This window comes from Ambystoma mexicanum, chromosome 8 (assembly GCF_040938575.1).
Source record: "Ambystoma mexicanum isolate Mex_15411 chromosome 8, UKY_AmexF1_1, whole genome shotgun sequence".
Taxonomy (NCBI): Eukaryota; Metazoa; Chordata; class Amphibia; order Caudata; family Ambystomatidae; genus Ambystoma; species Ambystoma mexicanum.
Window position 1 is genome coordinate 1,149,786,270 of NC_090929.1, and position 16,001 is coordinate 1,149,802,270.

The window sequence follows — 16,001 nt, forward strand, 5'->3', positions numbered from 1 at the left end:
TTACCCAACAATGTTAATCTAATCTTCTGGAGGGTCTTCATAAGTTAGTGAAGCTGGATGCAGTAGAGTAGATCTCACATGATCAGGCGGGTCATGGCTACCTCTCCTTCTTTGTGCTGCCCAAGCAGAACAAAGCAGGCTGAAGGTTCATCCACAACCTTTTTTTCCCAAGGAGAGATTTGAGATGTTCACACCGGCACACATTCTCTCCTGATGGAAGGGTATTGGCTATGGATGCTAGATCTACAAGATGTTTGTTATTATTATTGTATTTATTGAGCGCTGACCTATCTTCGAGAAGCAACAGAGTGATTTAAAGAGGTATACAACAATACAGATACTTAAAAGAGCGCTTTTCAGAGGTAACAGAACAGATATACGGCAGGCAAGGCCTTCAAGTGCATTGCCCCCATCCAGGTGTGTTAGGACCAGTGCTTGAACAGATAATCTAAAGCTGTCCGGAGGGAGGAAGGTCTCAACTTTCCGCAGGAGGGAGAGCTGATACAAAGCTGTTTGAGTTTTCTTAGCTATTCGTGTCTTGAAGGAGAGGTGATTGGAACCCGAGGGACTTGGCACAGGAGGTGAGCTTGGGTTTGAAGCCCTCAGTGTTCACTCTTGATAGCGAGGTCTGTATGTCTGGGTGTTCAGTGTGGTTGGTGAGGAGTAGCAATTCGGTCTTGGAGGGGTTGAGCCTCAAGTATGCGCTGGCCATCCAAGACTGGATCAGCGAGAGGCAGGTTTTGAGCCTATGGATGTCTTGATGGTATTGAGCCTGAGGTATAGTTGTGTGTTGTTGGCTTATTGGTGGATGTTGTGTGTGGCTAGGAGGGCTCCCAGTGGCTCCATGGATAGATTGAAGATCACTGGGTAGAGTTTGCGAGACTCCACCAGCATTGGTGATCTATAGAAGACCATCTGAACAAACTGCTGGCGGTTGGCGAGGTAGGACTTAACCAGTTTAGGACAAGCTTGCTGATCTCATGCGCCAATGTAGGGTGTCTGTAAGCACTTGGTGGTCTACTATGTGGAAAGAGGCCGAGGGGTCGAGTACAACCAGGAGGCAGGGGTGGCCGTCATCAAGGATGTTGGGGCTATCGTCGACCACCTGCATGGTTGCTCTCTCCATGCTGCATCTGGGTCTGAACCCGGATTGGCAAGTTTGGAGGAGATTGTTGGTGTCAATGTGTTGCTGCAGTTGTGCAGCTACCACTTTCTCGATGATCTTACCTTTGAAGGGAAATGGGTGTGGTGCGATAGTCGGGATCCACAGTGGGTTTCTTTAGTAGAGGGAGGGTTTGTCCTGTTTTTAGGGTCGATGGTATGGTGCCTTGAGTTTAGGGAGCTGTTGATGATCTCCAGGGATGGAAGGAGAGCTTTTGTGGGGAGGGTCTTGAAGATGGATGCTGGGAGGATGTTGTCTGTTTACGGTGTGGCTTTGAGGGCGACTAGAGTTTCTACCAGGTCCTCTGTCGAGAGTGTCTTGAATGTTGTCCAGGGAGTGGATATTTCACAAGGAGTGATGGTGAATCTTGCTGATTTCGTCAATGAAGGTGTTGACGTGGTGGATTTGATGCGAGTGTGGTATGACAGGGTCGGGGAGTGGGTTGACACAGTGCTTGACCGCTTTGAAGAGTGCCCTGTTTTGGTTGTCAGCTTCTGCTACGGTATTCTGATAGTAAGAGGCCTTAGCTGTGTTGATTAGTTGTTGGCGGGTTGCTTGGAGTTCCTTGAGGGAGAGCCAGGTTGAATGTGGTCCTGGAGCGCGCACCTGGTTGTCTCTTGTTTCTTGATTACTCTTTTTTGCTGAGGTTGAGTTCTTGAATGTACCAGTGTGCTGAATGTTTCGGTTTACAGGTGCATTGTTTCAGAGGCTCTCGAATGTCGATGGAGGCTGAGAGGGTGGCATTGAGTGCTTCCAGTAGAGAGTCGCAGTTCGTTTGGGGTTGTTCGGTCCATGTAAGGTGGGGGTTGGCAAGGCCTTCCGTGAGGTCTTCCACCAGGGGAAGTTCTTCATGGACCTGAAGGTTTGTCTGATGGGCTTCTGCTGGGAGTGCTTGACTGCGGTGGTGTGCAGAATGTTGAAAGGCACGGCTAGGTGGTGAGACCAATCAAGCGGGAGAGGAGAGCTGTAGTGGAGGGAAGACAGTGCAGTGATCATTAGGTCAAGGATGTTACCTTTCTCGTGTGTTGGGTCTTTCGTGTGCTGTCTGAGGCCAAGGGTGTTGAGAAGGCCAAGGAGAGCTTCCTTCATCGGTTTGGTGGCCTTGTTGCCTGGAAGGTTGAAGTCCCCTAGGACGATGTTGGTTATCAGGTCGGTTAAGTCTCTGATGAAGGCAGTGTTGGGTGGTCTGTAGATGAGATGGAAAGTGACTGTGTCCGTCGGGGAGAGCGGGAAGTGACAGGAGAGGACTTTGAAGGAGCCAATGTTGTTTACATCAAGTCTGATGCAGGGCCACGTGGTCTTGTGGATGACTGCGAGACCTCTGCCGGTCTCTGTTCTGGATGTTGTAGCCATCGGGGACAAAGATGTGTAGAATGTGGGTGGAGGTGGGTGTCGGCCAGGTCTCAGTGATGAAGATGGTGTCAAGGTCGTGTGTAGTAATGAGGTCGGTGATGCCTGCTACATGAATGATAGCTGAGCGGATTTTGGCAAGCATCAACTTCCGTTTTGTGGACGTTGGTGGGGGGTGCTAATTGGCTTGTGGCTGAGGTAGGTGAGGTTGCTGCATTGCAGAGCTCATGCCTTAGAGGAGGGGCGATGTTGTTGACCTGGCCTGGTGATGGTGTGGGTGGCCTGTGGGGACGGAGGGAGAATACACATGTCGGCACGTACTTACCTGTTGTCTGAGTAGGGGTTCGGACCATGGGTCCTCCCGGTCCAAACAGGAATTTCTTCATCTGCCCTTCACATGGGAATCCTGGGCAAGAGACACCCGTGATGTAAGAGTTGAGAGTAGAAAGAAAGAGGCAGGGATAAGAAGGTGGGTGTGGCTTAGGCCATGTGACCTAGATCCACTTGCACCTGCCACATCTATAATTGGGAGCCCCACAGAAATTTTTCCATAATGGACACCCAATATCAGAACAAGTTTCTTTATACCTGTTTGGTTGAATTCTGCCTCAAGAGTGTTAACCAAGGTAAAGGACTTGTTAAAGTCTAATTTGTATCTCCATGGTATTCACATTTACCCATACATGGACAACTGGCTAATCTGCGGGCAAAGCCTTCCCTCTTTGAGTCAGTATGTCCGCCAACTGGATTCCTGAAAATAATGATCTCAATGCTCAGATTCCAAAAGCTCCCGCGTCTTATAACTTCATGTGTCCATGGGATACCACGTAGGAGTGTGAACATGAGGCGCACCCAACTTCAGCTCGACACCCGTTGGTCACAGGGCAGTCTGCCTTAATCAGAGTGAATTACCTTTTCCACAGAGATTCACATGGACTTACTCTGGTGGATGGATGAGAGTAACCTTTCTGGCTACCTCACTTTCTCCCTGATGCTTACTATGAAAAGCCTGTCTACGGACTCATCAGTAATGATTGGGGAGTGGTTTTGTCCCACTGAGGGATATGCAACCTCTGTGATTCCGAGGAGTATATCCATCACATCAGCTATCTGGCACACAAGGTGATCTTTTTGGCAATGAAAGCCTTAATTTAGAGGAGCAATGCATTGACCATATTCTACATGCACAGAAAGATGGGTAACCGAGTCCCGCCCCCTTGTCACCTGGCCGTGGAGATCTAGGATTGGTGTCTGAATCACTCATTTTCACCTATAGTTTCCCATGTGACAGGGGAAAAGAAAATGAGGGTGGATTCCCTGAGGCGACAATCTTATGCTCCATATGAATAGGGACTTTACAGGAAGGTCCTGAAATACATTTTCGATATGTAGGGAAGTCCACTTTTGGATCTTTTTTTCGGCAAACAAGTAAAACAAGAACTGTCCCATTCATACTTCTCTGGGTGTTGTCTTTCTTGTGCATTGGGACAGTTGGACCCATTCTGCATTCCTCCTCCTCCCCATGTTGACAAAGTTATTGCACAAACTGAAGGGTACTGCAGGCTCCTCCTCCTCCTCCTCATCCTGATAACGCCCAGTTGCTGAGGAGGATTTGGGTCTCAGACATCCAGAAACCGAAGAGCCGACCGCTCTGACTCATCTCCTTACAGACGGACCTACTCTCTGATTGAGGGGAGAGGTGCAGAACCATCCCTCCAGCACAGAAGACCTTTCTTAGCAGCATATTCCCGGAGAACTTAGCGTAGGGAGAGTAAGGTGTTTTAGATAGCAACTTAGACATCAAAGCCGCAAGAAAGAAATCTTCCAGGTTGATATGATATGATAGTTTATTTATATAGCGCCTATACACAATGTGTTTCAAAGCGATTCAAGGAAAAAAACGAGTGAACAAAGGAAAATACAATGAACATTCTTACAGGCCATGAACAGTAAGGATGTTAAATTAACCATTGTACTCGGCCTGACGACATTTCAGATAGTGCAAAAGCTAAGGCATAGATAAGGAAGGGAGGGGGGGAGAGTTGGAAGGAAATGGAAACAGACAGGCGACTACCGTACTAGGCCTGATGACATTTCTGGTAGAGCTGGAGAAAACAAAAGGTGAGGGAGAGGGGTGCAGAAAGGGAGGGGATAGTTCTAGAGGGGCAAGACAGAAATCTTCCCGGTTGTAGCACATTAACAAATGGACCTTATTATGTCATTGGTACCTAGGCAAGGTCATACACCAACTGGAAGTGTCAACTGATGGCACGTGTTCTTTCAATAATCGCTTAACCAAGACAAGGGAGTCTGTTGATACTTGCATACCTTCACTAGCTTCCATTTGGGCTTACTTTAATGCAAGATTACAATCATCTCTTTCTCAAACCCCAGTGTCTGAAGGCACTTGAATGGGCTGTGAGGCTTTTTTGCCAAAAAAGGAGGCCCCACTCTCCATCGGACTTGAACATCGAACTGATAGTGTTAATGCAGCAATCTTTTGACCCTATGGCCTCCTTTAACCTGTGATGGATCACCCTTAAGGCAGCATTCCTAATGAGCATTAAGTCAGCCTACAGTACTTCTGAGCTGCGACCCTATGCTCAAAAGAACCCTTTTGATCTTCCACAGAGAAAAAGTTGTGATTACGACTCGTCCTTCCTTCCAATGAAAGTGACAAATATCATATCAACCAAGAGATTTTGTAGTCTGTTTTTCTTGTCTATTTCTGCCACAGAGGCAGAGTGCTACATTCCGTGGATGTGCTGTGGTCTCTGAAATTGTACCTTGAATGAACACAGAGGATTAGGAAATACACAAAGCCCTTAGTAACATTTGAAGGTTCCTTTCCAAGTTCAACAGAAACAAAAGCGCCAATAGCCTGCTGGCTCGTAACCACCATCTTAAATGCCTCTAGGATAAAGAGAAAGACCACTCCAGAGGACCTTCATGCACGCTTATTAAGAGCTAGGTTGATTATTATCAGGGGCGTGGCTAGGCAGCACGCCATGCGGTCGTGCTTCCCGTGAGCTCCATGCCACAGCGCCCAAGTCAACTCAATTTCCTCCTTATAATGGGAGATTTTTCGCCCGAAGAGCATGAGAAAATGAAGACAAAAAGGTGGTGCGACTCTTGCTGAACTCGGATCCCCCGAACGCTTTACCCGGAGCCTTATTTTGAGTGAAAAGGCTGGCCGGAGAGACATCCCAAAATGGCGGCACGCGCCACCCGGAGTAGCCCCTGGAACGAGGAGCCCTGCGCTGGACCACGCTGAGTCCTATGCAACACATCGAGAGACCCGCTGGGGGATCACGGGGCAAGCGGAGTTGGTGGAGCGGGCTGGGAGAGAAGCAGCAGCAAGAGATCCTCCGATCGGTAGGAGGAGCGGAGTTGCTGTCACGGTCAGCCTGCGCTGCATCTCCGGCAGCTGATGAACCTCCGGCGGAGAGGGGAGGAGTGGCTGGGGGAAAGCGATCCCCGAGGAACCCCGGCCATGCCAGAAAAGAGGCGCCCGCTTCGCCCGCCCTGTGGGCGCAGGGTGGGAAACATACCGGAGAGGTGAAGCAGCGGCGCGGTGACAGCGAGCCGCCAAACTGCCCTTCCGAAAGCTGGCCCGGAGGCCGGTGATCTGCGTCCGGAAAGGTGAAGACTTCCGGAGGGGAGATGAGTTCTGTGCCCCCTCTGGGCCCATTTGCAACTAGGCGCCGACTCTGCCGACCCCTGGGTGCTCAGTTCGGGGTGGCGCGGATAGTCGGAGACGGTGCCTGAAGGGGTCCCTTCCTGCCCTTCCCCCGCCCCCGAGGGGGCCGTGAAGCTGACGGCCTGTGAGCGGCCTGTGAGGACTGCCGCTGCGTGCTGGGTTGGAGGGGAGGAAGCTCTGCCCCCACTGCCAGCTGGCCTTGGAGCCTGGTGGGCGGCCTGGTGGCGGAGAGGAGAGCTTTTGCTGCCTCGCCGGCACGGGAGGTCTTACGGTGCCAGAGATACACGTCGTGATAATTGAGAAAGACATACCAGAGGCCCACAGAGAAATGGGGACTAGATGAACGCGGGAGCCCCGGAGCTAAGAGGGGGATGGCTGATTGATGGGAACGTCAACATTCTAAAAGGGAACTCTGGAGGGCAACGTCAACGGCTGAAAACAGACACCCCAATATATAATTCAAGCCTCATACACCCTGGAGGGCTCTTATGAACAATACAACATACGCTGGGAATCCCTGCACGCCTTGCCCTTGGGAAGCACCCGGAGGCTCTGTCTGTGAAGGCAAATAGTTGACATCGACAACTTTGGCAAGTGATGCCCAAACCAATAGCTAAAAAGAAGTCACGTAGCATTCAGGCCTATTTAAAACCACAACCACAACTCCGAGCCCCACTCCACACAAGTATCATTACGACCGAAACTCACCCGCTCCCACCCCCGAAACGGTCCACCAACATGGCTGTATCCAGGGAGGATCTGGAGGGAATGTTTAAATAATTTAAACAGGACATCACTCAAGAAATAAAAAAGGAGATCAAAACCTCTAAGGACTCCCTGGCCCAATCACTGGCAGATCTTACATCCCACCTTGGGGGACTGGAGTCCAGAGTCAACGATCTAGAGAATGTAACCTGCGTCCAATCTCATGACAGTGAAATATTAGCGGGTAGAGTAAAGGCCATTGAGGAGCACCTTGAGGAGATTTGGGCAAAACAGGCCGACTTAGAAAACAGATCAAGGAGAAACAATGTGCGCCTATGGGGGATCCCCCGGAAGATTCCTGATCGGGACTTGGCTGACTACGTAGAGACATTCTTCAGAACTCTCTTAGAGCTACCACCAAACGAGGACCTGAAGCTAGATAGAACACATCGGATGTACTCATCGGCCCAGATGAAGAAAAACCTAATCCCAGATGTACTCACTTGAGTGCACTTTTATCACCAAAAGGAGGAGATCCTGGCTGCAGCCCAGCCAGGGATTCAGATTCAATACGGTTTCAGGGCACGGAGATCCAACTGTTTCAAGACCTAGCTCCTTACACACTGGCACGCAGACGGCGACTACAGAAAGTGACATCCTGGCTGAGCGACCGGAAAATCCACTACCGCTGGGGGTTCCGATGTAAGTTGATGTATGAACGCCATAACCAACATCACATAATCTCTTCAGAGGAGGAAGCGAAAGGTATAATGGGTGAGACACCACCCGAGGATGGTGCCCCCAATCCACGATCCCAAGAAGAGAATGGCTCTGCCTTATGCATCCCACCAAAACCTAGGTGGGGAAGGTCCCGGCGTCGACCAAAGCACTCCACGACCCCAAACCTTGGATCCGATCCGGGGAAAACACCTGAACCCCCGGAAGAGGCTTCACCTCCAGTATCATCAGAGGGAGAGAGCTGGGCAGGAACTTGAATAGTCCAAGGGTGGGAGATTGAAGGTTCTGTGAGGAGAGATGCTCATCTTTCGGAACCCTGCTGGGCTTTAATGAGCACCCAGGGAAGGTGATGGGATTCATGAGATGGGCAATTTTGGATAATTTGGAAATCTCTCTCTGCTCCTGAAGAGCACCTGGGAACTTCTCGCTGGAAGTTTAAAATGTTTAAAAATGAAGCAGCAACATGAGACTACCACAGCACAACTGCAGGCCAAGAGGAGCTTGGGCGTTTATGCGCCACCCCCATCCCCTTGAGCCCATGTTTAGATTAACTCGAGTTCGGGCTTGAAAATTCTGTTTGAAAGTTGACTTGGGCGTCGGAATGGATGACGCCCAACATGTTTCGTATTAGGTTTAAATTACCTTGGGGACTGAGGATAATGCAAATTTTGAGGAAGGTACCATGTTCATTGGTTATGACCTGTTTCTATTATAACTCTTCTTCTGTTTTTTTTGTGTTTACCCCCGCCTTGAAGCTGGTAGGGGGACATTATGCTTTGATTTACCACAATACTCAGTCGTGTTGCACTGCAAAGTTCAACCCCAAAAGTTACACCTCGTCAGATTTAACCAAGAGAGGCTACGTAAGGCAAAATCCTGTGCGACTACACCATGGCAACCTCTAGCTATAAATTCCTCTCACTCAATGTGCAAGGGTTAAACTCCCCCCTGAAACGCAAAGCCCTCTTCCACAGATTAAAATCCCTAGACGCATCATTTCTGTTCCTCCAAGAGACCCATTTACAACCGGAGGATGAATTCCGCCTTAACGATAAACTCTCTCCCACCAAATTTTTCGCCTCTAGCGGGATGAAAAAGCGAGGGGTTGCCATCCTGGTGCGCAAGGGGATCTCATTTAAAACTCAGGGAGTGGTCCGAGATGAGGAGGGGAGATTCTTGTTGATCAACGCCATATTAGATGGCCGTAAAGTCACACTGATCTCCATTTATGCCTCCAATAATAACCAAAACCAATTCTTCTTGAAGGTGTCAAAAGCGGTATCTGATCATGCTGAGGGAGAAGTGATTTTAGGGACGGGCCTTCAATGCTGTGGTCAACCCTTTAGTCAATAAAACTTTACCGCCAACAGCAAATGATAGGAACAACTTTAAGGCACCTCCCTGTTGAAAGACCACTCCCTGATTGAGGTATGGAGATACTGCCACCAGGAAGAAAGGGATTACACACATTTTTCGGCAGTACACGGGGGATTTTCAAGTCTAGCCATGTTCTTTATATCTGACTCACTGATCCAATATGTGCTGAAGGTGGACATACTTCCCGAAGCGCTAGCAGATCACACTCCGGTCCTGCTGGCTATAACCCCCTCAGGCCGGTCCTGCCAATGAAACCTGCTTGGAAGCTAAATGACTTCCTGCTAGATGACCCATTGACCCGTGCCCACATTAGAGAAACTATGGAAGCATACTTTAGCGAGAATGACACGGGGGATGTGGACTGGGGACAATTTGGGATGCGAGTAAGGTGGTACTCAGGGGCCATTTAATAGAACAGGCAACACGACGAGTGAGAACTTGGAGGCTACTGAGAGAGCAATTAGAAGGGGAAGTACTCAGACTTGAAGAAGTGCACAAGAAGAAACCCTCCCGGCACTCATTAAGGGACCTGAGGGTGGCGAAAACGGCCCTGGAAGCGCACCATATGGGAAAGGTGGCATAGGATATGATGCGCACCAAACAGTTTTTTTTACACAAAGGGAAACAAAGCTAACAAACTACTGGCAGCCAAACTAGGTAAGCAAACTAAACAAAACAGAATAGATTTCCTGCGAGATAAATCAGGCAAAGGCACATACTCTGAGGAGCGCAAATGCTGCATTATAGAAGACTTTTTTAGGGAACATATGAGCTCACACAAGGGAGATCCGCGGTCTGTTAAAGAATTTATATCCAAGGCGGATCTTCCACAGCTGCCTCAATCCTCATTAGAAGTCTTAGACGCCCCAATATCGACGGAAGAACTCGAACTCGGCATCAAAACTGTCCCTATTGGCAAAGCTCCGGGCCCAGATGGATTCACAAACGAATTCTACAAAACATTCACAAAGGAACTCATACCACACCTCACAAAATTGTTCAACATCCTATGGGAAACTGGATCTGTCACCCAATCTATGGCTGAATCTACCACAACCCTAATTCTGAAACCCGGAAAAGACCCAGCAGATTGTGCTTCCTACCGGCCTATAGCTTTGCTCAATACAGACGCCAAATTGTTTAGCAAAATCATAGCACAGCGATTGGGAGAAATATTACCTACACTAATATACAGGGACCAGACGGGATTTATCCAGGGACGATCGGCCCATGATAACACCCGCAGAGCAATAGATACCAGGCTCCCTTTCATTCCTCTCCCTAGACGCCCACCGGGCCTTCGACAGCATGTCATGGGACTACCTGCGTCTAGTTCTGGAGGGGTTTGGCTTCAGCCCACATTTCTCCAAATTGGTTTTGGCCAACTTCCAGATCCCCTCTACTCGAATACGAGTCAATGACCACTGGACACCACAGATATGACTTGGTAAAGGGACCAGGCAGGGATGTCCCCTATCGCCTTTGGTTTTCGCTTTAGCTATGGAACCTTTAGCCCAACACATCCGTCTTCATCCTGAAATTCAAGGGTTCGAGGTGGGAGCACAAAACCACAAAGTAGCGTTATATGCGGACGACGTGATTTGTTTCCTGAGAGAGGCTCAGACTTCGGTCCCTCCGCTCATGAGACTGCTGGGAAGGTTTGCACAGATAGCGGGCTTCACAATAAATATGGCTAAGTCAAAAGGTCTGAATCTTTCTGAAACACCAGAGGTGCTAAATTTCCTACAGAGCACCTTTTCTCTTAGTTGGGTGAACTCCAAAATAACGTACCTTGGGGTGCACTTAACCCCAACATATGCAGGACTTGTGAGAGCCAATATCCCTCCCTTGATAAAAGAGGCGAAGGATTCGCTACTAAAATGGGCCCCTCAGGAGATATCTTGGTTGGGGCGCGTAACAGCCATCAAAATGACCTTACTACCCCGAATGCTTTACACATTTCAGGCGCTCCCAGTTCACATCCCGGAGCGAGATTTACACAACTTGCAGAAAGAAATAGGTAGATTTATTTGGCAGCGTAAAACACCCAGAATACAGCGCAGGTTCCTCACTAGAAGCAGACAATTGGGAGGCCTAGGGCTACCCTCGATTTTAAGATATTACAGAGCAACGCAAATTGCTCCCATTCTGAGCTGGGCAATTCAAATTGATCCCGCCAAATGGCAAGGCATTGAACAGTTGTTTGCAGGGGGTCCTCTTTCTCACCTCCCCTTTCTACCACGGGAAGCACAGGGTTCCCGGAGACCCCTTCTCCCAACTACGCGCTCCACGCTCCGATGCTGGGAAAGGCAAATAACTCTAAGAGGGATCGCCCCGGGATTGAGACCCCGATTACGCAGAACCCATTGTTCACCCCAGGACAACAACCTAGATCATACCATTACTGGTCGGGAGCGGGGACCTTGAGACTACAGGAGCTATATGTTGATAATAACCCCTTAACGTTTATCCAATGTAAAGGAAAATTCAACCTCCCTGAAACGGAGAGATTCAGATACATACAACTTAGACACTGGGTCACTAACCCGACTGTGAAAAAAGCGGCCTCTAGGCAGCCCACGGGTCTAGAAATAACTGTCGCGGAGGGACAACGCTTACACAAAGTGGCAACCTACTACCGTCTGCTAGAAAATGCCCCAGAGGAAGAAAAACTGCCTTACATGTTAGCATGTGAAGGGGAGCTAGGGAGAGAGATAGCTCCAGAATCATGGCGGAGAATTTGGGACAGGGCACATAGGTCCTCTAGATGCACAACTATTAGGGAGTGCGCCCTTAAGATATGTTATCGATGGTACTTTATGCCACAGAGACTGCATGCAATAAACATAGACTACCCAGATTACTGTTGGCATGGTTGTGGGGCTAAGGGGGATCTGGGGCACATGTGGTGGCATTGTCCGATCATTCAATCCTTCTGGCTAGAGATCAGGTCCAAAATTAAGGATATCTTCTCCCCTTGCACCCATTAATAATGGTGTTGGGCGACACCCCAGACGATGGATCCTACCCTCAATGTGGTCCCAGAGCGCGGCTAATCACACAGCTATTAATGGCGGCCTTTCTCAATCGCGCTCGATTCTGGAAAGAGCGGGAGGGCCCCCACATTGCGCACTGGTGGGTCAAAGTCTGGGACATTCTGGGAATAGAGAAACTAACGGCTGCCATGGAAAACCGATCAGACAAATTTCAGAACATTTGGGGTCCATTCCTAGACCATGTGGAGGAAAAGGAACACATGTTCTTCCAACCCAGACTGGTTAAATTCCTCCTTCAACCCTGAACACCTTCGGAATAAGGGGACGATCTACTGGTTTGAGAGCAAATAAAGGGATTCTGAGGGACACTGAAGACAATACTTGGAACTAAGGATGAAATTGAGGAAGAGGGTGATCTGAACTGAATCAAACTGAATCTAACAGTGACTCTGATGAAGGTGGTAACTTAAATGAATGTTGTTTTTTTTTTCACCTTTCTTCTCTTCCTTCTAACTAAGTAAGCTATGCAACGCAAAGCGGTAATACTATACCCCAAAGGATATCTATGAAACAGATTTAGTACCAAGAATTATAAAGATGTTAAAATGAAATGTTAATGCATTGCCATGAATTAATTGAAGTTGAATGAACAGTGACAAACGCCGATCCTTATGAAACTTTGAGTTTCAGAAATTGATTCTATGGACAGGTGCCAATGGGGCGACTGACCGATGTCTTGTTTTAATGAATCAATATTGCCACTGACTTGTTTATTAAGGAATTCAAAGTTTTTGATGTTTCAATAAAAAGATTTTGACCAAAAAAAAAAGACCTAGGTTAACATCCATTTTTTTTCAGAGACACATTCATTTAGAGGAAATTTGCAAAAGTGGATACCTGGGCCACTCCTTGCACCTTCTGCAGACCCTATGCTCTTGATTCAAGTTCTAGACCTGACATCACTTTTGGTTGGGCAATAATGCAAAATCTCTTAGCAGCAGAATTTTACCCTTCTTTTAGTTTTTGTTATATCTTTTTGTTTCATTTTGTTGGTAATAACAAATACTACATTTTCAACTGTTAAAACATTAACTGGCGAGTTGATTCCATTGCAAACATTGCTTGTTAAGAGTTAATTACATTAAGGTGCTTGAGTGCTGGACAGTAACCACAACATTCCTCTGGATGCCTGTCGCTGACCATTCCAGGTACTGAGATGAGCAACTAATCACATATTCCCCCATCACATGTTCCATGCTTCACATCCCAGATCCTTACTCTTCTAACCACCCATGGGTTGAGATTCTTAGGCTTCTCCCATAAGTATGGAGGAAGAAAGACGGGGGCTAAGAGTAAGAAAAAGTTGTTGACCATAGTGACTACTATGCTATTAGTCCTTAGTTCCCGTTCCTCCTAGTCAGACGAGGTAAAGCATGTGAGGGAAGACCTGAGCAGGGAATTGCCATGCACGCTCCTGTGTTCGCTAAGGCAAAGACATTTTAATTTTCTGCTGCTTGGCAACAGGCTCCGGTCCTATTGACATAAGAGTAACATGGTCACACCAGTCTCATTCCCTTTGACGTAAGTGTAACATGGTCACAACAGTGAGTAACATTTTCTGACTGTAAGGGACTTTTAAAGCAACAGGTAGACCGGCAAGGACTGATGACCATGGTCCTAAGAGTTGAACCTAATCCCCTTTTCTGTTTGATGGAGCAAATCCCTGGAGCCTTCTAACTTGGCTTCAAGTCATCTGTTGATCCCTTGTCCATGACACCCTCCCTTTGCCATGGGTGGTCTTTGTGGCGCTGGAGTACGGTGTCTTTTGGAGTGCTGTTTACTAGTTCTAGCATGATCATCCGTTGCACTAAGATGCAGACCTACATTATCCCTGTTCCGGACATGCTGTATGGCCTTTTCTATGCAATTGTTCTGGTTTGACTTTTTATTGTGTTGTTAGTGCTTTCATTCTGTACATTGTTTCCGTACCCCTTTAAGTGGGAGTTTTTAACACTTTAAATAATGCATGTTAACTTGAGATCTGGTAGGTCTTGCCGGGTCCATAGACCAATTTTCTCATCAAGGAGGCGTAGCTGCTCCAATCAGATTGGTCAAAGAACCTGATAAACGGGTATTCGAATGCAAAGGGACCTCTTGTAATCCAGTCATTATAAATGCAAAGTTACATATACAGAGATTTGTCTTGTCATTACAATAATCAGGTTTGGCTGCTCAGGAGTATAAAACATAGCATGTTTGTCAAACATGTGTTTTCTAAATCCTATAAAAGGAACATTACGTTTTAAATTGATGGTTTTGAGTTTATCCACAAGGTCCGAGAGAAGGATCTGCATATCTAGATGAAATCAAAGAGAGGCCATTCCGGATCCAATTTCTTGAATATGACAGATTATGCTTTAGCTGTTGTATGGTGAAAATATTTCATGATTCTATGTACACAGTCACACGTAGGCAGTTGGGGGATATGCAGAGGAGAAGAGATGCCAAGACAAGCCTGACGTGCTCAGGTTATCTGATGGGGGTGAATGCTCGACAACAATTTGAACTACTTTCCATCCATGTACCATTTTACATGGAATACTTTGGTAAATTTGGCTTTGACAACTTTCAGCCAAAACTAAAAATAACAATACCCATGGTAGATTAATGCTGAAATAATGCATTACTCTATGTCAAACCTAAATAGGTTGAGTGAATAAATATTAAAGTGATGGTATGAAAATAATACTATTGGTCAACAAAACACACTTGTCCAACTTTTATGACAGAAGAAACTGCTTTACCGCTTAATACTTTTGTAGTTTAACTAAAGACACTTTACTCATTTGTTGACAGGCACAACCGATTCCAGACGAGGTGGTCAAAAAAATTCTTGGAAACAGAGCAACGTTTAGTCCTATTGTCACCGTGGAACCAAGAAGAAGAAAGTTTCACAAACCAATTACTATGACGATTCCTGTGCCACCCCCCTCAGGTGAAGGACTCAGCAATGGGTACAAAGGCGACAACACACCGAGCTTGCGATTGCTGTGCAGCATAACAGGTTGGTAAAACTTGTTTTTAAAACGCAGGAAGACAATTATAAACAGTAACAAATGGATATATACTTATAAGTATATACATGTGTTTATATAACATGTTGATGTACATATATATTTTTTGTAATTTCATTTTACGTGTATAAAATCAGAAAAGGTACCTTTTTTCAGAGGTGACATTGTAGAAAAGCTGAAACATGAGTGTTGTGCTCGTAAGAAAAGGCAGGACGCAGCAAAGCTTCACACCATTTAACAGTGTGTTGTTAAAAAATGGTTTGAGAGTGCGAGCATTTTTACACCTATTGTCTGGCAGGGTGTGTAGGGACAGTTCCTAGGGTGGTGCCATATGGGAAACGTGTAATTTGGTGAATTAGTATTCTTGCAATTGCAATTTTTCCAATGCACATATATTTTTTCCGAACAAATGCAGTATTAATTACATACTCGAGATTAGGATACATGTCAGTAGTCAATCCCTATGTCAGTTTTGCAACATAATAAGTGATATATTTTTTTAAAATCTCTTTATTGGTGTGTATATGCAACATCAAGTATACATCATTGACCATTTCTCAGTATGAACATAAAACACTGATAACAGGGCAGGCGTGCAATACAGCACTTTACAGGAGGAGCATCAACATATAGGAGTATGAGCAAAGTGAGTTGGTACAGTTTGAAAGAAAGCAGAAATGGTGCCCATCATGGCGTCCATTAGGATCAAGCCCCACCGCAGACGGTGGTACAGACAGAACGCATCCCTCAGGGGCGTGGGGTTCTCATCAGAATCACAAAAAATCAATTGCAATAGAGGATTCCAAGCTTCCAAGTTTGTCATAGGCTCTCTGAGGCCTCTTCTCAATGCTCTATGCCACTCTATGCATCCCGCCACAGACCATTGCTGCATATCTCCC

The 16,001-nt window shown here is 47.0% G+C and overlaps 1 protein-coding gene across 8 annotated transcripts in view; it reads left to right on the top strand.

The window, feature by feature from the left end:
* ANK3 (ankyrin 3) overlaps nt 1-16,001 on the top strand; it is a 2,768,233-nt gene that overhangs the window by 2,306,988 nt on the left and 445,244 nt on the right. For all 8 annotated transcript variants that reach the window (XM_069611214.1, XM_069611216.1, XM_069611217.1 and 5 more), the window contains one exon: nt 14,885-15,092. In XM_069611214.1, the coding sequence (XP_069467315.1) occupies nt 14,885-15,092 (208 nt within the window). The remainder of the gene's footprint in view (nt 1-14,884; nt 15,093-16,001) is intronic.